Source organism: Aplidium turbinatum, chromosome 6, assembly GCF_918807975.1.
Source record: "Aplidium turbinatum chromosome 6, kaAplTurb1.1, whole genome shotgun sequence".
In the NCBI taxonomy this organism is placed as follows: Eukaryota; Metazoa; Chordata; class Ascidiacea; order Aplousobranchia; family Polyclinidae; genus Aplidium; species Aplidium turbinatum.
In genome coordinates, this window is record NC_137477.1 from 4,165,530 (window position 1) to 4,190,609 (window position 25,080).

Genomic DNA, 25,080 nt, shown 5'->3' on the forward strand with positions numbered 1-25,080 from the left:
ACTGTGCTAGTGAGATCCACCGCTGCAATCAGTCATCCCTACCACCGAGGACGACTGAGAGGGCGGTTGAAGAGTGGATCTCGACTAGTTCTTCTTTCTTCTGACCGTAGGAGGAGGTTTGGAAGGAGTAGAAATGTCAGATGACAAAGGAATGTTATGTTTTTGTGTTATGTCTTTCGTTTTTGTCATGATCACCCACAGGGCTTGAATGGTGGACCGTTTTGTGTCCTGTATATATGTATCGCCTATGTCCAGAGATTTCTTCTTTTGGATGATGGTGTGTTTGGCGACATTCATCATGGTCAAAAGAATCGGGTTGTTCTTCTGTCCGTCAGGGATTTGGTTGTAGAGGATCAAGTCCTTTGTTATTTCCATGTCTTCGTTGGTTAGGCCAAGATATTGTTGTTTCAGGCGTTCCCATATTCCTAGCGCAAAAGAGCATTTGGTGAGGACGTGAGCAACATTGTCTTCTGGTTTTCTGCAGAATTTGCAATTTGTTATTCTGTCGGAATGTATTGATCTATTAAAGTCTCCCCATTTGTATCCTCCATGTGCAATCCGAAAGGACATGGAGGATAGGTAAGGTGGAAGGAGGAGTTTGATTCCCTTGTTTTTCAAGAGGATCTCATTCCAAGGAATCTTCTTTCCTTCTTGATCAATCTTGTCAATTTTCTTTTCATATTGCGTTTTCAGATTGAGATAGATGTTTTTGTAGGAAGTATTTTCCCAGTCGTGTTTCAAGCCTTTGAGTTTGCAAAAGGACTTGAAGATGTCCGCATACATTTTGTTTGGATTTGGGGCATGCGGAATGCTGTTGGAGAACAGATGAGGATTGATGTGTCTCATTCTGTAGCTCAAATTGAGCATGGCCCATTCGTGCCAGATTTCGGTGGCGTCTTCTAGTGAGAAGAGGTGGCGAATTCTGTCGATGCGGCTTGTTTGAAATTTTGATTGGATGTCCACCATGTTGATGCCTCCATCTTTGACAGGAGGAAACGTCTTGCTTCTCTGGAGCTGTTCGAATGGTGAAGGATACCAGAGGAAGTTGAAAAGGATTTTGTTGAGTTCTTTGATGTGTTGTTGTGTGGGCATCAGGACTACTCAGATGCAGAGTGACGGGTACCAAGAGAGTGTTGATGATGGAGATCTTTCCATAGAGGGAGAGTCTTCGTGGTTTGTGGATGTTGGCGATCGTTTGTGTTTTCTTGATGGCGGTCTGCCAGTTCATCTTGTCAAGTTGTGTTTTGTTTGTGCCTAGCCAGATGCCCAGGATCTTGACGTTGTTCAAGATCGCAGCTTCTGGAAAGAGTTGCTGAACTCTTTGGGACAGGTCAGGTTTGGACGCCAGGATCTGGGTCTTTCCCTGGTTCACTTTCTGGCCGGACATCGTCTGGTAGATGGCTAGTTCTTTGTTGATTTCCTTGAGAGATGGAATGTCTCTTGTGATGAATGTGGTGTCGTCCGCATATTGCTGGATTTTGATTGTCAGCTTGGAAAAGCGAAAACCGTTGATCAAATGGTTTTTCTCTATGCGTCGGGTGAGAACGTCAGCACAGATTATGAAATAGAGCATGGAACGTGGAAAATCGCCAAGCCAGGTTTTTCCTTTAGTATGACTTTAATGATTTTTTGTCTATTTGAAATGAAAAAATGTTGTAAATATTGCTGAAAAAGCTCGATATTCAATAGTTTAAATCACGCAAGGCCCTATTCACCGCTTCTGAAATCTCGGTTGATGGGCCCACGTCTCTGTTTAGGTTCCCACTAATTTTAGGGCAGTTTTAAATAAAAAACGTGATAATACTGCTGCATAACTCGATATTTTATAGCTTCGGGCTGCATACATCGGTTTTGTATTGTTGCTCATCATTTGGAAAGACTATTTTATATCAGCAATACCAGTAAATCTATGCTATTTTGTTGTTTACAGAAGAAATAACACTATGCTCTTGCTTTCTTGGAAAATGTCTTTCAACGGTTGATAACATATAAGACTTCTCCAAAATTAAATGCTCGTGAAACAACGAATATGTTCAATAATGTTATCTAGAAGCGTTGACAGGGATTATCCAGCGTATACTTTTGCATTTGACGTATTTTTTTATTAAAAAAAATTTTTAGGAAAGTGAGGAGGAGGCTTGCATATGGAAGGGAACTCCAAGTCGCCAAATGTTTTGTAACTATTTTGTTGAAGTAGGCTGTTCTGCATTCAACCCAGCGTCTTATTTTGTTTCAAAACACACACTGCGTCATTCTTTTTCCTATTTTTTGTGGAATGTGGAACAACAAACAAGTAGTAAAGAAACACACGATCGACTAGATTGGCAAGCAAAGGGGAAGGCCTTCGCTCAGCAGTGGGCTATCACAGACAGGTATAAATAACATCCGCGTCAAAGTAATTGCCTCTATTGGACAGGTCATTGGTGGCATGGGATTAGAATTGAGATCAGTTCCAATAACCTTTGCAACGACAGACTTTTCGCAGAAAAAAAATTTTTTTTTGCCTTTGGATTTATTGATTCCTTTCTCTATTCCTTCCTCGCAAACAAATATTTGATGGTTAGACGCCATTTATTATCATTGGTAATTAGGCTACAGTTTTTAGGAGGATTCTTCACTTGATATTTTTGGTAAGTTTGCGTCCTGGGTTGGGATGCACAAATGGAAACATAGCACGAACATTATTATGAAGCAGAAAAAAAATATATCAGCTTACTTTTCGGTTTGGTACCCTAAGCTTACCGCCCCCTCTCAAGCCCCTGCTTACCATGCTCGTTTTTGCAGTTGTACTGTAGAATTCGATTATCTTAAGCGATTTTTTGGTGGCCTGCAATGTTTATGAAGAGACAAAAAGCATATTTATTTTGTTTTTTTGTTTTGTTTTATCATCTTTATCTTGCATTGCGGGAAAGCGGACTTGAGCGCTATGCATCGGTGTACGCCTTCCGACGTACACCTGACCCACGTTGCAGCCGACTGCAATGTCTGTTTCCGGTTGTCTACTTTACTTATGACTTAAATTTGGTACTACCCATTACTCCAAATCGATCACCGAGTAGAGGCAATTATCGTAAAGTTTCTTGCCCAGAGAAACAACAGCAAGTGCGGGTGGCTGGAGTCGAATATGCAGGCTCTGGACTGCGAGCCCAACGCACTAACAAATCAAAACTTGGCCTGTTTTGCATGTAATATAACTATTTTCTTTATAAAACATGCTTTGAAAAGATATTGTATTTTCTAAAAAATCCGCCCAGGCTTGATAAAACAAATCAATAACCAAGCTATTAATTCTTTTATTCATCGTTCAGGAAGAAATATCTTCCACAACATCAGGGAGATTGACATGCTGTACAATGTACATCACAAACTAACTGAATATCGTCATATCTTTGTTCACACAAACGATGCAAGTTTTCTGAATTCAGGGGTGGGACTGTATTTAATTTTGATAACCAATCAACAGAAGACTGAGCACTTGAGCAGTTGTTGCTGGAGTCATTCGAAACTTTGTTTTGAAAATTATTTGAGTGCTGGGTCACATTTGTAAAAATTTCAGGCTTGCCACCTGATAAATTTGCCCACCCCTGTATTAGAGCGCAAATTGACACATAGTACACAAAAGAAAGAGATTGGTCGACACAGACCACACTAGGCTACAGGATCATAAAGTCTTCATGACAAAGTGAGCTTTCTCAACTTTTCAAAATTCATTGATTCAGAACGATCAAGACCAGGATGGCATCTGACGTCACAACGCAACTGCGACAACAGTGGTCCAAAGGGAATTTTGAATCACAGTTTTCAGTTTGTGTATCTCAGCACAATCTTTTATTTCAAACAACTATTTACAACTAGGCCATATAATTTCATAATTAAAATGAAGAAAAGTTGGCCAGTTTTGGAACTTTTACGTCTCTCCCAAGCTTTTTCGCCAAATGCATGTAATGAGCTCTCATCCACTCCGTGAACACACAAAGTTCCTGTAATGTAGAATGAAATTTATTCCGAATACTTACTTTGTAATGCAATTAGACAAAAGTTGTGATGAGAACATACATGATAATAAAAAATATGTTATAAGTTAACAGTTGTTTGTGAAATGGTGTCAATGAAAAGTCGCCATAACTCGCAATTTTCAGGCATAGTTACAGTTGTTTTACATTCGTTACATTCGTTTTACATTCGTTACAGTTGTTTTAGATTGGGTTGAAGACTCACTTCACAGCCTTTAAAGGAGTAAAGATTATAACAGACAAATTAAAAAAAGGAACCAGAACAGAGGTTGAGAGACATCAGCTCCTGTTTTTTTAACTTTAAAAGTGAGCCTTTAACCTAGTTTGTTTCAGACCAATCATTGATTATAATTATTAGGTAGGTTTCTCCACGTACATTACGCAGAAGTAAAGATCAGTAGGCTATTTTAGCAATGTGTCACTACGGCGCAAAATCAGATAACACTGTTTGACCGAGAAGTCGCCGAGTCTTGCTGCCCGGTAATGTGTTTTCAGTGTAACATCAATTCAAAGTAGGGCTTAGTTTTTTTAAATTCGAAATTTGGGATCGTCACTGCAGAATGGCCATGGGAATCCCGTGGAAGCTTCTATTAGTAAATACATTTTTTGATAAAAAAGAACAAGATTTTGGAATGCCTCTACCAGTTTAAGAAAAATTGTTCCTTCACCCATTCTTTCTTGAGAAAGAGCAAAAAATATAGAGTGAGTAAACGTCTTACGAAGTCTGATCCTGAAAATGTTTCTGTAGGCTAGCCTACTTATGAATTGCTGACACAAGGCTGATGGTAGGAATAAAATTTCCTTGTAAAAAATTGGAATTGCGTTTAAACTGTTATGTGCCCACATATAGGCCTAGTGGATTGAACGTTTTGGAATGTCATGGAAACGCTTGTACAAAGAATTAAAATTAAAGTTTCAAAAACGAAAAACTCAGTGTAAACCAAGAGGTTGAAATTAGAATTAGCCTACAAAGGCGTTGAATTCTCACTCGAAAGTGGCGTTCTCCACCATTGGCTTCGAATGCTTTTCGCGAGTGCACGAATCTTCTATTGTTGAAGCAAACGACAGCTTGTGGTTTGTGCTTGAACTGAACCTGAAACAATCATTCATTGTTATTACGAAGTATGGCAGGTCCAGTCGATTTCATTCGTCTCCACATTAACACCAAGCGCCTATTCCTTAAAAATTATATTATTTTCTCCCTTCCCGTTTTTTCCAAAGATAGAATTACTTATCCATAAATGGCCAAGTTTAGTAATTGTTTTAACACGCAGAAGTTGTACCAATACAAAAACTTAGCCTACGTGGCGTCAGCACTTTTTTATTGTAGGCTATTCACTCCAGGGTTAGGCCCGGTGGGTGAAGATTTAGATTAAGTAGGCTAGACGAAAAACAAGAAAACTAAACTTTATAACGGCCTTCAAACAGGCTAGTGTCTTGGCAAAGCTACATGTGCAAGACTAGAAAACCAGAGTACTAGCACTTCGACCAGAAAACCGCAAAGTTATTTGGTGCTGCCAATCCTTTCTCTATTATGTGTGTTCTGTTGTGTAACTACTCAATTTTTCTCGTGTTAAAAGGACAAACAAACAAAAACATCCCCCCTCTCTCTCTCTCAGACACAGCTGCATGCTTTTTCCAACGTCGTAGCAAGGATTTCACCACTCGGCTATGCAAGAATTACAGCTGGTGTATAAACTGATTCGATGAGCAATTGAACATCTCTCACAACATTATTGGCCTGATGAATACAGTGAGCTCTCAGAAAAAAACATTTCCTTACTAATTGGGCATTTCGTTACTAAGTATTTGAAACATAAACTTGATCATAAAAAAATTGAGCACAGTGCAGTTACTTCCAATTCCGGACGTTTGATAATTTTCATCAGCTTCTTGAAAGCGACATAGAATCGATCCACATCTTTGCCATGCACTTGTAGTGATAAAGGATAGTCAGACGCAAAGCATACACCAACAATCTGAACAAAATAGAATGAAAAAATTTCTCCCCCCTGGCAAAATCCCAACATTCTCGAGCAATAGCTACAACTATAATGATTTTGCCCATCTTTCCAGTTGCAGAGCTCCAATCTAAGCCCAATTAACTACAATTGTATTGTTTAGTTAACAGCTAAGATGATTAAACAATTTCGCCCCCCCACCCCCTCCTTTGGCAACCTCAACATGTTCAATTCAACCAAGGCCAACACGTGTTAGGTTGGTAGAAAAATTGTCAGAAACTGTGAATAATGAAAATGTTTTGGGAAAGAATGATAACCTAACAAAGAGGGAATGGTTTTCCAGCAGGCCTACAAACCGGTACAAATTTGGCTATTTGATATCAGCTGTCACCATACTCGGTACCATACGTAATTCTAAGGGTCAGTGATAACCAATTTGTGCAGTGATAAACCAAATTTGTACAGTGATAAATTGCAAAATGTGCAGTGGTAAAGCAAGTGGTTTTTATAGACAACGCATACAATTAGAGATGTACCGATACCAATATTTTGGCCGATACCGATACCTCCTTTTTAGGCCGATACTGATACCGATATTTGGCCGATACTTTGGTGTTACAAAAAGAAGCAATTTTGGTATTTGCATTTTGAATTATAACAAGCATTTTGAATTCTATCAAATGCTAAGTTTTACCTTATTTGCATAAAAATATTAAAAAAGCTTTCCATTGACATAATTTATTAAAGATTCAAGAATCCAATCTCAACCGCATTGTTGTGTGATAATAGTAGGTTTTAGTAATGAAAGGCCACCGTAATTGAGGACTAGGTATAAGGGGAGAAACATTACATCATAATTGGGGTTTCTGAAAAATTAATAAAGTGTTTGCGCAAACTCTCCAAATAGGCTATCATAATTGATAATAAGATGTGAACCAAGTGTTTGGTGTAGTTGTACAAAAACTGTTCGACAAGTAATGTGCAACCTAATGGCGCTTGTCTTTCGGTTGAAAAGCTTTTGCCAGGCCAAGACTACCCAGGTAGCAAAAATGTATAATTTTGCATCGTTTTTACGTTGCTAAACGTTTAAAAAAACCGTGTAACTTGGTTGTTTTCAGTAAGCTGGTTCTATCAGTTTGTGATTAAATTTCCACCTTTCGTTGTAATAAACTCACCAAGCTTAAACAATGTCATGGCAGAATAAGTAGGCTCAAAATGAAAGCAATGGAACTACGAAACCTCACTAAACTAATCAAAATGGTCTTGTTGCGCCTAAAATGACCAAGGCCTATGAGAGGGGGGGTACGGAGGGTACGGCGTACCCTTGACGGCCCAAGCTTGTGTTTGTTGGGTGACCCGAAATTGTGGTTTTATAGTTTACGCGCAAAAATGTTTGGTTAAAACCATCCTAAACGACTGATTTCAAGCATTGTTATTCTTTAGTCCTGTGAGGCCCATAATCTAGCAAAAGGGCCCAGAAAGGTAATCGAGTGCTTTGCAAGCAAATTATGGGCCCATAGAGGTAATTTAATGCTTTACGTGCAAAAATGTTCTGTTAAAAGCACCCTGAGTTAAATCATAAAAGTTAGTTATTCTGCTGTCATTGCATACACTATCCATTTCAATTCTTGTCGATGTCAATTCTTGCTACAAAACGGCTACCGAGAAACATATAGTTGATTGGATGATGGATGGTCTAAATGGCTAGCGTGGAAGCTACACCGTTATGGTTAGCGAATCGCAACAGCTCGCTGTACTAGTGAGTGCTCAGCCTTGTGCTGATAGCCGGGAAGAACGCTCCTTTCTTCACAATGAGGTTGTCATCTTAGACACAACAAGACCATTGATTGATTAGGGGGAAATGGGGCAAAGCGGGACACTTTTCGTAAAAACGTAATTACAGCAACAGTGATGGTTGGATTTAGTTAATTTTTTTTAATCGAAAGCCTTAGTTGGTCAGCATATTTGGTTCGAAGATCAAGCGGAATCTTTCTACTGTTATAGTACAAATGAAAAAATAAATTATTTTTTAAATTTCCCGCTTTGCCCCAGCCGTGGGGCAAAGCGGGACATTTCATTTTTGCAGGATTTGGGTATGGTAGCCTACTGTTTAGCCGCTTCTCTCAAAGACAAATTCTTGTTTTTCACCTCTTCTGTTGCATTCTTAATATTGGTAAGTTATCCGTCCATTTACCCATTTCAGTTTTTCTCTTATAACGACGAACTATTGTCAGAATTAAATTGCGTAGGCCTACCGGTACAACATAAATGAATGCTGATAAATATTTTACAATCTTGAAGACTAAAAGAGTCGTAAATAAAAATTCAATCAACAGAAGAACCACAGGTACAATCTAGACTTCTAGAGTCTCATGTTGCCCTAATGCACTGTCCCACTTGCCCTAATGCACTGTCCCACTTTGCCCCAAATACAGCTGTCCCACTTTGCCCCAAAGTATAGCCTTTAGAAAATAAGATCTCTGCTGAAACCTGTAAAGTTCTAGGTAAAAGTTGCTTTTGTTACCAACAAATACTGTCTCAATGTCTCAGATAAAAACAAAGCTACCAACAAATTCGCTTATGCTAACGAATGTGGTAGCTACTTTTCCATCTCTTGTAACAAACCATGCCAAAACACATTTTACTTCCTCACGACACGCGTTGTGCTCTGCCAGTCGCCATTTTTCCACAGCAAATACAGTTTATAATTGCCTAACTAGTGCATCCGGTTACAGGGAGCCAAAGAGTACAAAACGTGAGAAATCGCGATGTCCCTCTTTGCCCCGCGTCCCGCTTTGCCCCGTATTTCCCTAGTTTAGTGAGGATTCGTAGTCCCATTGCTATCATTTTGAGCCTACTTACTCTGCCATGTGAGTTTATTACAACGAAAGGTGGAAATTAAATCACAAACTGATAAATCCAGCTTACTAAAAACAACCAAGTTACATGGGTTTTTTAAACGTTTAGCAACGTAAAAACGATGCAAAAGTATAAATTTTTGCTACCTGACTAGTCTTGGCCTGGTTTTATCCTCTGCTGAGAGTAAAAAAAAAAACACAAAGAAAAGAATGATAAATATTGGAGAAATTGAGTCTCCTTCACAACTTAAGAATCAAACAACACAAAACTGCAAACAAAACGTTTTGTTTGAGTGAAAGAATCACTGAAAGCAAACAATGCCAAAAGGTGCGCGCATGAAGTCATGGGAGTGTGAGGTATCAAAAATTTGAACAGGTTGTTATTTTTCTACATCAATGTGATGTTAATTACTACTTTAAAAAATCTATATAGGCTAATATCTTTGCTTCTGCAGAAAATCCGCAGCAAACCCCTTTTTTTACATGTTTAGTATCGGCCACAGGATCAGCCAAATTTTGCCGATACTGATACTCAAAAAATTGCCGATAGGCTATCACCGATACCGATATATCGGTACATCTCTACATGCAATATATAAACCTGTAATTTTTTAAGCAGTGTTTATTTTTTTTTTCTTCAATCCAATCAGTGTAAATAAATTTTGTTTCTAGTTTTCTGATCTGTGAAGTGTTCAACCTTGCAGCAGATATTGCTACATTTGGATCTAGCACTGCCGTTTGTGAGTGTGGATTCTCAGTGTTAACAAGGGTTGACGCTCCCACTAGACGGAGCATGTCACAACCAAGACAAACAATCTTTCGATTTAGACTTGTTTGTGACACGGTTTGCATCCAAACATCCACGACTGCAATTGCAATAGACTATAGCTCATGGGTGTATAAGTGGAATGTAATCATATACATATATCACAATCCTCGGCACTAGCTTCTTCGAGTCAGTTAAAGTTTTTGCTCATAACAAGTACCGCTACTTATACAACAAGTCAACAATTGCTGTGTTATATTGGTCATTGTAATATGGCTACCGTGATTTAACTAGCGGATAAAATAAGAAACCAGTGTTGGTCTTAAAACTAATCTGTTATATTGCAACTTTTGTAGATACCGGTATTTAAGAGGTTAAAATGCTGAAATCATTTAAATTCTTTCGCCCCCCCCCCCCCCCTAACAAAAAGTTGCCCCCCCTTGCTCTGCGGTCTGGCTACGGCCCTGAACTTACGAAACATCAGCCCTCCCTAATGTGCATCTTGGTCTGCATTACTCAAAATGGTAGAAATTAAGGGTGGCAAAACTAAACCCAAAAAGCACACAGAAATTGTTGTTAGGTTTCTATAAAGTAATAATCAGATAACAGATATTTTTCGCATTGGTAAAAATGAAACCAATTGTCTTAAAGGTGTCCGCCGAAGGAGTGTACCATACTAGCCTATCTCATTGTTGTATTAAAAAAAAGTGAGTCCAAACTTAGCCTTAGGCCTATATTTAAAATATAAAAGTAGGTATGTGCTTCCGTCGACTCGATTCGGTCTGTGCACTTCCTTGACGGCTTTCATGCACAGACGTTATAACAGTGGGGTTACAACGGGGAACAGATTACCAATGGACAATATTGGACATGTTTCGTTTGACGTTGAGTAATCGCAATTTTTCACTGGCGAGTGATTGGCCCTACTAGCTTCACCGGAGCCTCATTAGCATACAAGAAACCTCTTCCAGCGTTTGCACCTCTTTGGGGTGAGGTTGGTGTTGCAACTGGTATGGAAAAAAAATATTATTATTATCATTATTTAAAATCGAATTAATGAGCCAGAAGGTGTTATTACACAATTTAATTGTGGAGTGTATTTGAATCACTTCTCAGGCCGCGCGAAAATATTTTGCGGGTCGTATTTTGTGCAGGATGGAGTGGGTGAACAACGAAAATGAAATATAAAACCATACCTGATCGTGATAATCCACAGAGATGCAATAACGTTCTCTTTGAAACCACCGAGGATATGACTTGTTTTCCATCACCACCGGCACTTCTGTTAGCACTTTAAAAGCATCTGGGTCTTCAGCTCGGAGAATTTCAACAGCTTCAAAAGCATCTACTACAATGCTTTCTCCTCCAGTAATTTGAGGATCAAAACTACAAGTTTATAGCAAAAACGTTTTATAAGTATATGCCATCCTGACAAAAAGGCAGAGTAAATTTCGTTAGAGATTTTCTAACAGTACACATTGGTTATTAAATAATCCCAGTATAGCTCCCTTCGCTAGTATCTTGATGGTAAGCGTAAACTAGATATTTTTGATTGCTTTTAGATTAGCCTTAGTGAAACAGCTGATCAATGAGTAGCCGAGGCTACTCTTTCTACGCTTTCGCACTATGTCTGCTTTATTTACATGCAAGAATTTTCTTGCAATCAATCAATATGACGATCGGAAGATTCCTGATCTCGGAATCGTCAGTCATATTGTTTTAACTGGCCACTACAAATCCGACTTTAAATAAAGGATTTTAAACGGAACTACACGTAGTTCAAGAAACATTTCATGTTTGATTTCCAACCTTCAAAGCGAAATATATTACTTGCCATAACATGGTAAAGGTAAAGGTGGTCCCATACTTGATTCAAGTGCCGGGTATGAGAAGATAAAGTTCTCATTGCACTAAGCCTTCGGCATTAAGGAGAGTATAGGGTGGCCAGTTCCTTTCTCTCGGCCGCCTTTCCTGCAGCAATTAAGCCAGCCCAATTTATTACACCCTAAGTAGAGGTGAGCGGTGTTTTCAAGATCCAACTGAAGCCGGGAGTCGAACCAGGTTTGCATAATTGGAAAGCCAACGCCTTATACGTTGCGCAATCCCACCGCTGTAGGGAGTGGAGGTTGGAAAAAGGCAGAAGCGACAAAACGCGAGCATGAGAGCTTGCTTAAGAAAGAAATGATTTACTAAACACAAAGATTGCGTTAAATCAAAGGCTCATGGTGGATAAACTCTTATTTCTTAAACCTCAAAAAAGATTATGCTTGTAAGATTAAATAGTAGCACCCCAGACAACCATTTCATCTGGTCAGATCTGGACCAGATAAAGTTGTGGTTTGGGATAATATTTCCTGTTCACCTAATGCAGTTGTGAAATGCCATGTGTCCAGAACACTCAGTGTATGGGTAATCCATATGGAGAGGCAAGGAGTGTGCAGTGTTGCCACAGTTGAAAATTTTCTTCGTAATTCTGTTCCGAATAACAGTGAAGTTCCCTTCCTGTCAATGTTTGCGAATTTACAGAAAGCAGTTGTACCTGAGATATGTATTATTGTATACAGGAGATGTGTTTTGCATTCAAACTTTTTCTTGCTCTGTGAGGAAATGAAATATGTTTGTGACGCAGAAACAAAAGAAACAATCGATTTGTTTCTTTTTTACTTTTGTTCGCTTCGTCAACCGAAAACTTGGTTTCGAGATGTTAACTCAATAAAATGCCTACGAAATGACAGAAGGCTACACATAACATTAATTGAATAAATTATATGATTGCATCATTTTTTGGTGACATCACGTGTCACTTTGATGACGTCACACGTTATTTATAGACCCACAAGTGTCACCACACGTTTTTAAACAATTAAAGCTTTCTGGTGAAAGTAAACCAAACATGGTATAAACAAAGCAGCTTGTTTTGTGGCCACATCGGGTATGCATCTTACGAAGTAAAAACTAACCATTTCAAACATTTTTTTTAATTGATGTGCAGGCGCATGCTATAGTAATGCAAGAAAGGTGGTTCGAATGTCACAATACTAGCTTCTATTTTTAGTGTAACAGCGAATGGATGTACTCACTACAGAATATGGAGTGAATTGGATTGGGCCAAGTTTCCTAGCAATCTGAAAATAAAGTTTGTTTTGTTGAAGTTACACGACAAGAGAGGCTTGGAAGCCCATTATCACCATTTTCCAACGTCTGCACCAGATCAGACACATAATCACTTACCATCGTCAGAATACGGATATAGCCAACGTTTCAAAGACAGAGCTTCGGTAGAGAGTTTGTCTTGTTGAACCATAGGCATACGAAGCCGAGCAACGTGATCAAGTTTAGCATCTTCAAGTTTATTACATTTACATAAACATAAAACTACGCAACAAATTAAGTATCGAACGTTTTCGACATCACAAGATGTCCTCTTCAGGAATAACATACATACAAATTAACTACATCTGAAAAAAATACAATGGTTAACTAAATCTATAAACAGAAAAAGACAAAAAACTGCACAGTACTTCTGACTAGCTCAAACTAAACAATATAGGCTCCACGAGAATCAAAGGCAACTGCATCAAAAGGTGTTAAACAGGTCACATGATATGGTAAAAAGGCAAGGTGCAAAAAAACTAATTTTAAATTACAGAGAGCAAGAAAGACGAGCCGCGAGCATCCAATTGCCTTTTTACCATATCATGTGACCTGTTTAACACCTTTTGATGCAGTTACCTTTGATTCTCGTGGAGCCTATATCGTTTAGTTTGAGCTAGTCAGAAGTACTGTGCAGTTTTTTGTCTTTTTCTGTTTATAGATTTAGTTAACCATTGTATTTTTTTCAGATGTAGTTAATTTGTATGTATGTTATTCCTGAAGAGGACATCTTGTGATGTCGAAAACGTTCGATACTTAATTTGTTGCGTAGTTTTATGTTTATGTAAATGTAATAAACTTGAAGATGCTAAACTTGATCACGTTGCTCGGCTTCGTATGCCTGTGTTTCAAAGACAACATTGCAATAACATCCAGTTGTTTAATGTTTAGTTGTCTGACATCTGATCTAAATCTAATAAAAAAATTGTAGCTTAACGTTTCATGCTTAGGCTATCATTATATATTCAAATCAAGGCAAGAAGCAAACATCAAAATTGCAAGTATTTAATTCTGTGGCCAAACATGCAGGAATTAGCCTAAAAAAGTAACAAAACGTTTGAAGCCTACCTCTGTAAACTCCTTGTCATCACTAGGAAAGTTGATGACTTGGCATAAACCTTTCTCAAACATTGTTTTCATCCACCTGGTGATCACAAACATTTAATTTAGAAATAGTCGCCTACAGCTGCTTGTAGCAATAAAAAAAAAAAAAAAAAAAAAAACGGAAGTCACAGCCTACTTGATTTTTTTTTTTTAATTATCTTTATCCTGCATTGCGGGAAAGCGGACTTGAGCGCTATGCATCGGTCTACGCCTTCCGACGTACACCTGACCCACGCTGCAGCCGACTGCAATGTCTGTTTCCGGTTGTCTGTGACTCTATTTATGACTTAAATTTGGTACTACCCATTACTCGAAATCAATCACTGGGTAGAGGCAATTATCGTTAAGTTTCTTGCCCAGAGAAACAACAGCAAGTGCGGGTGGCTGGAGTCGAACATGCAGGCTCTCGACTGCGAGCCCAACGCGCTAACCACTCGGCCACGGCTGCCGACAATTAAATTGATTAAATGCACAAAGCCTCCCAGCACATGCCCTGCTTTTGATTTTACATCAGATGAAGCAAAACTTGGGTAACAGAAACAAGTTCAGACCAACTCATTTCTAGCTAAACTTAAAATAAACGTTTTGCAATCGGAGCCTTATTCCGATTAGCAAACTTCCTTTCGACAAACGAAAAACTTTAAAACCACTCATCCCATCACATTGATATGTGAAGAGGGATTCAAGACAAATCCAGTGTACGATACTTTTGTGCCACCAATCCTTTCCATGCTCCTTCTACAGTAGTTCATGTCAATTTTGTTTTAGGTTAGATGAGCTCAGAGTAGTGCAGTTTTGTTCACATTACAATACACCCTCAGAACATTAGGTTGCCAAAATAACAGAGATACAACATACCACACAATTCACAAGATTGAACAACAGAATTTACCTGAAATAAAAGTCGTCAGAGTCAATTTTACTGTCAGCAAAATCAAGGACGGTTATTTTTCTTTCTTTCTCTGACGTAGGATACTTAAAATTCCTTCCTTTGGTTTTGCGTTCCAGACATTCGTCACAATAGCAAAGCCTGCGTAAGTAGTCAGCGTACAAGATGCACACATGACCTTGGAAAGGCTCGTCTTCGATAGCTAAAACCAGCTTATCATCTGTAAAAGAACCAACATCAAATTATTTTTTTATTTTGAAATAATTAAGCTTTAGGTATTCCAAGAAATTTAGCATAAATTGGAAATTAACATTTTCAGGAGCAATCATGATGTTGGAATTTTCATAAGGAATCATAAAGTTGAAATGTTTACGAAGAATCATGAGGTCAAAATGTTCAGGAGAAGTCATGAAGTTAAAAAGTTCTTAAGAAATCAAGAGGTTAGAATTTTCATGCGAAATCATGAGGTTGGAATGTTCATGAGGAATCATGAGGTTGGAATGTTCATCAGGAATCATGAGGTTGGAATGTTCATAAAGAATCTAGAAGTGGAAGTATTCAAAAGCAATCTAGAGGTTGAAATGTTAATGAAGAATCATGAAGTTGGAATGTTCATGAGCAATCATGAATTTGGAATGGTCATGTAGAATCATGAGGTTGGAATGTTCATGCGGAATCATGAGGTTGGAATGTCCATGAAAACAAATTGTGAGGTTGGAATGTTCGTGAGGAATCATGGAATGTTCAGGAAAAATCTAGAAGTTAAAACTGTTCATAAGCAATCTAGAGGTTGGAATGTTTATGAAGACTCATGAAGTTGGAATGTCCATGAAGAATCATAAGGTTGGAATGTTCACGAGCAGGGCCCGATTAATCATGAGGCACACGAGGCACAGGCCTCAGGCCCCCTGGTTTTGGGGGGCCCCAATTTTTTTATACATTAGTACCATAGGCGTATTAGTGAAAGTAAATTCCACCAGTGCCGGTCTTTGGGGTGTGCAAACCGTGCGATCGCACATGGCCTGCAAATTAGGGGGCCCGCAATTTACTCAGAAAATGCAGTAATTTGTCATTTTCAATGGAAAAATTCAACAAGTGAATTCAACAAAAGAATTAGCAACAAGATAACATAGAGACTCAACGAATTCAACCTATTTCGTCCCCTGAACATTTCGTACCCTGAAAAGATCGAGAAAAAAAACACGACATGGCCGAATTCGCTGATTGGAGTTGCCGCAAACATTTCAAAATTTCTCGATCTTTTCAGGGGACGAAATAGGTCGAAATTTGAATTTGTTACACGATTTCAGGGTACGAAATCGGGGTACGAATTTTTCAGGGCACGAAATAGGTTGCATCCAGACTCAACATAAACACATAGCTTTATTTCCGAAAAATGCCAAAGAAAGCATGATCTTATCCTTTTGCTATGCCACCGGACAGCACCATTTTACAGTAATATTCATACCTAAATTTTTGTTGAACATGCTCTCAGAATGCACCAAATTCAAAGCAATTTTTCAAAATTTTCTGGGGGAGGCCCCCCAGACCCCCCGCCGCTGGTTGTCGTATTCGGCGATCCCGTCGCCACCACCGCCCCTCCCCTTTCAAAATACCTAGCTACGCTACTGAATTGGATCATTGTCATTGGGGTTCGCAAAGCATATTCCGCACAGGGGCCGAAATACCCTAAGACCGGCACTGTTCCACCTTCCATCATATGTACAAAAGTCAATACTTTCATAGGATTCAAGGAACCATTAATAAACTCTGTTAGATCAAGTTCAAGTGTATATTTTGCTAGTGTTTCCAGAATGAAATGCGTTTAATTTCCAATCTGTTAGAGAGATTTTTCCTCCAATAATTTTCGTAAGAAATATTTGGATGAAAAATCATACTGTTAGAAAGTTGTAGGTAAATTGGCTAAATTAATATTTATGAAGTTATTAGTTTTGCTTGAACTACTTGTTAGCCCATATTTCATCATTCGCAGAGACTACATGGCATTGCATAAAAAGCGATAGCGATTGCCAATAGGGGCCCCTAAACATAGCTGTGCCTCGGGCCCCCGTGAGCCTTAATCAGGCCCTGTTCACGAGGAATCTAAAAGTTGGAGTATTCATGCGCAATCTAGAAGTCGGAATGTTCATGAAAAATCATGAGGTTGGAATGTTCATAAAAACAATCATGAGGTTGGAATGTTTATAAAAAGAAATCATGAGATTGGAATATTCTCAAGAAGTCATGTTAGAATGTTCATGAAAAATCATGAGGTTGGAATGTTCATAAAAACAATCATGAAGTTGGAATGTTTATAAAAAGAAATCATGAGATTGGAATTTTCTTGAGAAATCATGAGGTTGGAATGTTTCTGAGAAATCATGAGGTTGGAATGTTTTTGATGAATCATGAGATTAAAACATTCATCAGGACTCACGAGGTTGAAGTGATTACGAGGTTGGAATGTTTATGAGGAATCTCGAAGTAGAAGTATTCATGAGCAAACTAGAGGTTGGAATGTTCATAAGGAATCATGAGATTGGAATATTCATAAGGAATCATGAAGTTAGAAATGTTCACGAAGAAGTATGAGGTTAGAAATTTCATGAGAAATCAGGATGTTAGAATGTCCATAAGGAATCATGAGGCTGGAATTTCGGTCTCACAGCATCTGTCTCACAACAAAAACAATTTTAAATAGATTAACTTTTTCTGTGACCTTGTTATCTTCGCATATTAGGCTATCTTTAAAAAAGGTTTACACAAAGTTATATCAACAATCGTTTTGCTTTAAGCAAGATATTGAGCTTAGAAATTTAGCATTTTCTTACCTTTTTCATCAAAAGAGATTGTATCAATAAATAACTCATCAGCAAAGCTTGTTATTTCAACCAGGTAGCAGCCGGATGTCCCTCCAGTGCAAACCTCGCATTGACAATTGTACCTGAGCCAAGTTGCATGATATCTGAAAGAACATGACCAATTGAATAAAACTGCTTAGAAAAATGGTAACCTATAGCATCAATTTGTTATACTACAGACATAAGCAAAGTCAGAGAAGCTTAGGGTAAATGGAGCCTTAAATTTAATCTAAAAGAACATAACAGTTCTTAGACTATTGAACTAGTGCTAGTCTAAGAACCTTTCTTAGACTATTGAGCATACCCCCTCGCAACACTGTTTGTGGAAGTTATGCTGATTCTTTGCGGCAATTTTTCAGCAAAGTGACTCAGGCGAAAATTAGACTAAGTAAGTTTATTTTTAACATTTCGACAGTCACCAAGACATATAAGAGTAATAATAATACTCGAAGGAAGAACTATAGGCTACTGTAACGTGTAACGTAACGTAAAAAAGTAAATAGGAAGAGCTATACTGTAACTTCAATTCAAATTTCAATTTTATTTTGTATGTTCTGGCGCGAACACGTGGAAAACTTGAATCTGCTTGTTAGCGCACAGAGGTGCGCAACAAAGATCAAACAGTCAAAGGAAATGAAAAGTTGCATTGTGAAGTCACTTACCTAGTCACGTGGTTATCTTTGTAAGTTACTTGGGCAGTTTTTCTTCCAGGTTCAACCTTGACACTAGAAATACTCATTTTAATTCAAACTGCATATGCTCAACAACTGCGCTGTAAACAACATCTTACCATTATCGGCTGTGGCCTATTTGACAATTCAGCAACCTTTTCTTTGTAATTTGAATTACAAATTTTGACACCAGATAGTAAAAATGTAAAACTTCTGCTGTAAAGTTTTAAAATCCCCTTAAAGTGCAGAAACCTTTACACACATTTCTTATTATCAGCAACTAAACTTTGGGAAGTGGAAGTTACTTATCACATCGTTTTCAGCGTGTCAAGTCATGCTTAGGAAATGCCTATGCGCTGCAAAGCTCTTTCCGTATGTTTTAGTGCAGAGCATACATGAATATCGGCTTCATTTTATCTATTTCACGCACACAATGGAGTAAATAAAAAAGCTTTGCCCAATTGATTTTAGAATTCCTTTTTTAGTCAAAGGTTAAAAATGTTTTCTGCTCTATGCAGACCTACTGCACGGTTAACCACGTTAAATAACCACTTTGCTCTTTCTCTCATCACACCGCAAAGTAGGCTATTACCCCATTTTAGTACCAAGAAGAGCATTCTGCAGCAAGATACCTATTTGCAAAGCCAAAAGCATGTATTTGGACATAGGCTAGAGTGATGATAACCTACAACGTCTATCAAGTGCTCCGGTCCTTTTTTCACTAGCAAAACAATCTATAATTTTTCAACACTATTTGCATACTTTCTACAGGGTAGTAAAAACCTTTCTCACAACGATGGAAGACACAAATGTACACGATGCAAAGGGAAGAGGTTTATTTGGTTTCTAAAGACCGAAACCACTTAGTTAAAAATTTAAAGCGCTACAATTATTTAACTGAGCCTATATACTTTCTCAAAACAAAAATATTGCAAAATATGTTGTTTATGGGAAAACTATTTTTGTTTGTTTATGACAACTCTGTTGCGTTCCTAACACAGTTCAAGACATGCATCTCTTTTGGGAAACATCTTAGAACAGGGGTTCCCAACCTGGGGGCCAGACCCCCTAGTGGGTCATGAATCTTTTTCAAAGGGGCCATGAAAAAATTTAAAAAATAATAATTTTTTAAATTTATCTTCTTTAAGTCCACTCCAACACTATACAGTAGAACTTGGATTACTCGTCACTCCAGAGGGAACAAAAAAAGTGACGACTTACGCGAACTGATGACCAATGCAAACAGCTAAATTTTGCCATTGTTTCGCGTCGCATTAATTTCATGGTGCTCCGCGACCTAATTTAATGCGATAGTGGTAAAGTGAGACGAAGAGGAAAGCGAGAAAAGAATTTAATTACAGTACAATAAAGTACTGTGCAGTAATAGCGCTCTTAACAGCTTAACTGAAGGACACAGATATTTTTGACTGCGTTTTGCTTGCAAGTGTCTTGTCAACCAAGTAGTCGTGCATTTTTGATAGTGAGCTTGCGAATTCACCACTGTCTTCTTGGCATAACATATAGTGTTGGAGCTTTCCAACCATCTGCAAAGCTTCTTTCGCAAACCATCTGCAAAGCTTCTTCAAACATACTTCACGCATGTACGTCTGGCCCGATAGAGTGTGTGCGTGCAGCGTGCACACTAGGGTGGGCCGTTTTTGACTTTTTTTCAAAATTCAAAAACGGTTGGTCATAAAAAGAGGCACATGCATGAAAAAATTACGTGTGCAAAATTTCATTAGTTTGGGGGTGCATCTTCTGCCCCCGCAGGGGGGTCAAACTTTCAATTTTCTGAAAAAAAGGGGAAATTTCACTTTCCGTTTTAACATAATTTTTTTTTATAATTTTTCTACTGGCTAGTTATAAATTGTAAGTGGGATGTACCCAGAACTTTCCTATGTAAAGGCATGTTCGAAGCTTAAAGTTTACTGCCTCCGCATCGACGACTAAAATGCTGAATTTTCACCAATTTGAAATGCTATTTTATCATTGCTCAATAAACAAACTTGTCGCAAAAGGGCGAGATGGTGTTAACGCTGTACGCTCATTTATGTTCTGTCCATTAACTTTGCAGGATGATACGAATGAGGTACGAACATCAGTACATATTTATGATAAAGAGTTACAAAAAAAAAAGAATAACCTTTTGAAGTCAAATTCTAGAGGTGGGCCTAAATTTCAGCAAAATTTGGACCAAATGAAAGAATCTGCAAAGTAAAAATATTTGAAATCGGTTGTTGTAGCCTAAGTGTTCCAATTTTCTGCAATGTACTTGCCCGCAGGAAAATCGTGTCCCTGTTACAGAACAACAGTTCCTTCTTGATCAAAGAACAACTCGCATAATGGTGATTGGTAAACATGATAAATCGGCTACAAAATCTAATTTTAAACGTTTTCCGAGGAGAGTCGCAAGATCAGAACAATTTCGTTCTTTACGTGAAGACCCAGGAGCAGGCACAAGTAGCGCTTTGGTTAAAACACCTTTAACTTATTCAAGCTCAGAAACTTTGTCATCCAATGAAGAACGCTGCGAAGATTTTGATAATCAACCCAGTTTTGCCTCGGAAAACCCCAGAAAAAGCAAGGTTACTTCCAGTTTAGTAGTATTTGCTGAATCATGCGATCGTACTGGTATTTCAGATAGGTCTGCAGCACTTATTGCTTCATCATTTCTACAAGATGCGGGAGTAGTAACGGATAGGGAATCTCAATCAGTCATAGATAAAAGCAAAGTGAGAAGAGCGAGAAAAAAAATGAGGTTTACAACTCAAATGGAAAGTAGGCCTATCATGTGCATAAATTTGCGAAGCATATATTTTGATGGCCGAAAAGATTAAACCATCAAACAAAATGAAATTGCTGGGCGAGTTCGAAAACATTTCGCAGTTGAAGAACACATTACTTTACTTGAGAAGCCAAGTTATCATTTCATTGCAATCATTGGTCATTTTAATGCAGCCAACTGATCTAATGTGTCAATAGCTACCGGGATTCTTGAATATCTTGGATCCAATAAAATTAGCTACGATAATGTAATGGCAATTGGATGCGATGGAACCGCAATAAACACAGGTCAAAAAGGCGTCATGATAAAGCTCCTGGAAGATCATTTCCAAAAGCCACTTCAATGGTTAATATGCCTACTCCATAGTAATGAATTGCCTCTTAGGCATCTTATAAAAGATATGGCAATACTAGCAGACCTAATAGCTTCACTGATGGGCCCATCATAAAGCAGCTAGCCACTGTCACACAACTAGATGTTGTAAAATATAAAGCATTTCCTGCACCAGAGATTGAAATTGATGAAAATGACCTCAGCATTGACCAAAAATATCTTCTACACATGCACAGAGCAGTGAAAATTTGAGATATATCAATTCATTTCGCATATAGGAGTCCAGGTATGATGAACCACTCAAGATGGTTGAACACAGCCAACAGAATTCTACGTTTATATGTTGCATCTAACGCGTCAGCTGTATTGGTGGAACGTGTGGACTATATTATAAATGTTTATATTCCAGTATGGTTTTCCATTACAGTATAAAGGAAAGCAATTTCACTAATGTGCAAAAACATTTCTTTAAAATTCTACACTCTGCTCCCCAATATCTTCAACAAAGTAATATAGAGGAATGCGTTTTATGCCCATCCTGAAAACATTTTGATTGCAATCATATGTTATACCAAAGAGTATGAAGGGAACTAGGATGAAGAAGAATTTTCAATTCAAGAATATTATCATCTCACAGCACTCGTCAGCAAAAATTCACCCCGTCAATATTGCAGTTCAGTTCCGAACGTTACTTTGAGATGATAGACTGGCAAAATATTCCAGTTACGGAACCCCCAGCAATGCGTGGTGTTGACAACAATGTGATAAAAGAGCACATCAAAACAAAGATGCCTTCACAACAGTTGTTTTCTACGTTTTCTCTGCCACACACAACAGATGCTCATCACATGTGGTGGACAGCGTTGAAAGAGATGGGTAGCCTACATTAAAGCAATATTAGGCTACAATCAACGAAAAAAAATTCCTAGGTTGCAGTCGAAGCAAGATTTTATGATTCATTAGACTTTAGCCACAACTAAATTTGAGCAACAATCTGGGAAACTGGCGCAAAGACCTTGTTGTTTGTTGTATTTTTGACACAATTTCGTTTTTTTTTTTGTTAACACAAGTTCTTTTTTATCGTTACATTGCTGTCAAACAAAGTTTACTCTTGTATGTGGTTCTGTAGTAGCCTATCAAGTGAACGTTTAATGGTTTGGAAATGACAAATTTGTGTAAACAAAATCATGATAACAATTCACGTGGAACTGTACAGTACATTCCATTTACGGAACCTGCAGATCATATTGCTTTTATTCTGAAGTAAATTATAGGTTGCGTTTTATAGCTGCAACTGATCAAACGTAACCTACTATTGCTTTTAATTTAAGCAAGACTACGTCTTATAGTTTGTCAGTTCGTATCATCCTGCAAAGTTAATGGACAGAACATAAATGAGCGTACAGCGTTAACACCATCTCGCCCTTTTGCGACAAGTTTGTTTATTGAGCAATGGTAAAATAGCATTTCAAATTGGTGAAAATTCAGCATTTTCGTTGTCGATGCGGGGGCAGTAAACCTTAAGCTTCGAACATGCCTTTACATAGGAAAGTTCTGGGTACATCCCACTTACAATTTATAACTAGCCAGTAGAAAAATTATAAAAAACATTATGTTAAAACGGAAAGTGAAATTTCCCCTTTTTTTCAGAAAATTGAAAGTTTGACCCCCCTGCGGGGGCAGACGATGCACTCCCAAACTGACAAAATTTTGCACACGTAATTTTTTCATGCATGTGCCACCTTTTATGACTAGCCGTTTTTGAATTTTGAAAAAAAGTCAAAAACGGCCCACCTTAGACTGCACACGTCATAGCGCAGTAATTTCGTCTCGAAAAAGTCTGCAAATGCCAAGTCAGGATTTGGGTGGATGACAACTTAGACGAATTTTACGTCCCAGAAGAAGAAAAACAATGACGACATAATCGAATTGACGAATTATGCAATGACCACTTAACCGAACTTGATTGTGTACAAAAAATAGGCTTTCTGCTGGGACCTGGCAATCATTGACGACTTGGGCAAACTGACGAGTTTTCCGAAGACGAGTTATCCAAGTTCTACTGTATAACAAAAGAAATAAGTTAAAATTTAATAAAAATACTAGTAGCCAACATTTTACTCAAATCTTCATGAAATGGTCTTCACCGGTTACTGTAAAAACAAGTTTTTTTAATTAAAATGACGTTTCTTAACTTTTTCAAAAGATTGAATAAAATAGGGAGGCCTTTGATTTTTCAAAATTTTTAAAGGAGGCCACGGTATAAAAAAGGTTGGGAACCCCTGTCTTGGAAGCACAACATAGGAATCACAAGCAACCTTGACAAATTGCAACAAAACTATTCTTGAAGCTAGAGTAGTTTTAACCTTTTTGCTGCCCATTCTGAAGGTGAGAACTTTCTTATTGCATTAAATGTTAGCACAGGCTGAAGCACTAAATCAGTGTAGCGTAGATGTTTTTAGTTCATGATTGTGTAGAGTTGGCGCGTTATTTTAGTTTCTAAGTAAATAGACTCTCAAGGTAAATGCAACAACCAATCATCAATGCATTCAATTCCCACGTAAGATTTGAAACGTCGCGTTAAAAAAAACAAAGACCCATTCAGAACCAATCATTTATAACATGGATAAGCTTTGCATGGAATACGTTTATCAAAGTTTTGCTGTAGCTTTCGTAGTAACCCAGCAAGCTGCCACATGTGTCTCTGTTGTCATAACTTTCCGGTATAGCGTAGATAATCATATGGCAACAGTTTGCGAGCCTTTTATTACGGTACCATCTGTTCAAGCATAAGGGATGTACAAAGAAAACCTTAACTGGATGATAAAATACACGATTTTGTTTTTACTCTTATTATCTCTTCTGTCATGGTTTAGTAAGTTTGTGTAATGACATCTCATGTAACGAAATCCTTAGATCATTTGGCAATTCTGATATGTTTTGTGCGAGAGGATGGCTCTGACATTGGAAGAATGACTGTAGTAAAATTGTAGGCTATACCAGAAGACAGTAGCGCGTATTCACTGTTTTTACACTTCAATAATGTAATATACGCCTATATGGTATTTACATCCTAAGCAGTGATCTACAGTTGACCGTGAGATGGCGTAACGAGAAGCCCGTTGCTCTTCATTCACACGATTTTAGTTCGACCCCTGCTTTACATCGTTTTCATGTCGAAGGCTTTCAGCAGGGGCGCCGGAAGCGGGGGGGCAGGGGAGCGGATGCTCCCGCTGCCCTCACTTTTTCTGTAGATGGGGGGGCAATGGTGCCCATTTGAGGTTATGTAAGCTACTGCACATTTTGCAATACGATATAATAATTTCAGCTATTCGTTTTTAACCAAATTATAATTTTTCATTTCTGCCTCAAAGTAATAGCCTATTCACGACACAAAATTCTGTATCACAGTAGGTTAGCCTACATCAGGGGTGGCCAACACGTCGATCGCGATCGACCAGTCGATCTCCAAGTCCTAACTGGTCGATCGCGTCGGATTTTATGTTGACTTGACAAGACTCTTAAAAGCGCGTTTTTCAATTAATATCGATAGTCTTGAGAGGAAAATTGTCTATTAACTCGGACAATTTATTTGTTTGAATAAACTTAATCAGGGCTTCAGTTGATATAAAAAATCCTTGTCATACACTCCTATTAAAGCAGATTATCATGTAACAACGATAAAA

The 25,080-nt window shown here is 38.1% G+C and overlaps 1 protein-coding gene across 1 annotated transcript; it reads right to left on the bottom strand.

The window, feature by feature from the left end:
• Positions 1–3,277: 3,277 nt before the first annotated feature.
• On the bottom strand, positions 3,278–18,485 carry LOC145772294 (gamma-butyrobetaine dioxygenase-like). The gene is made up of 10 exons (XM_082584161.1): positions 18,268–18,485; positions 17,576–17,709; positions 14,748–14,964; positions 13,820–13,895; positions 12,679–12,723; positions 11,961–12,100; positions 10,795–10,984; positions 5,870–5,992; positions 5,002–5,106; positions 3,278–3,980 (listed from the first exon to the last, which is right to left on the bottom strand). The coding sequence occupies exons 1-10, from the start codon at positions 18,342–18,344 to the stop codon at positions 3,873–3,875; spliced, it is 1,215 nt and encodes a 404-aa protein (XP_082440287.1). The 5' UTR covers positions 18,345–18,485; the 3' UTR covers positions 3,278–3,872.
• Positions 18,486–25,080: the final 6,595 nt, after the last annotated feature.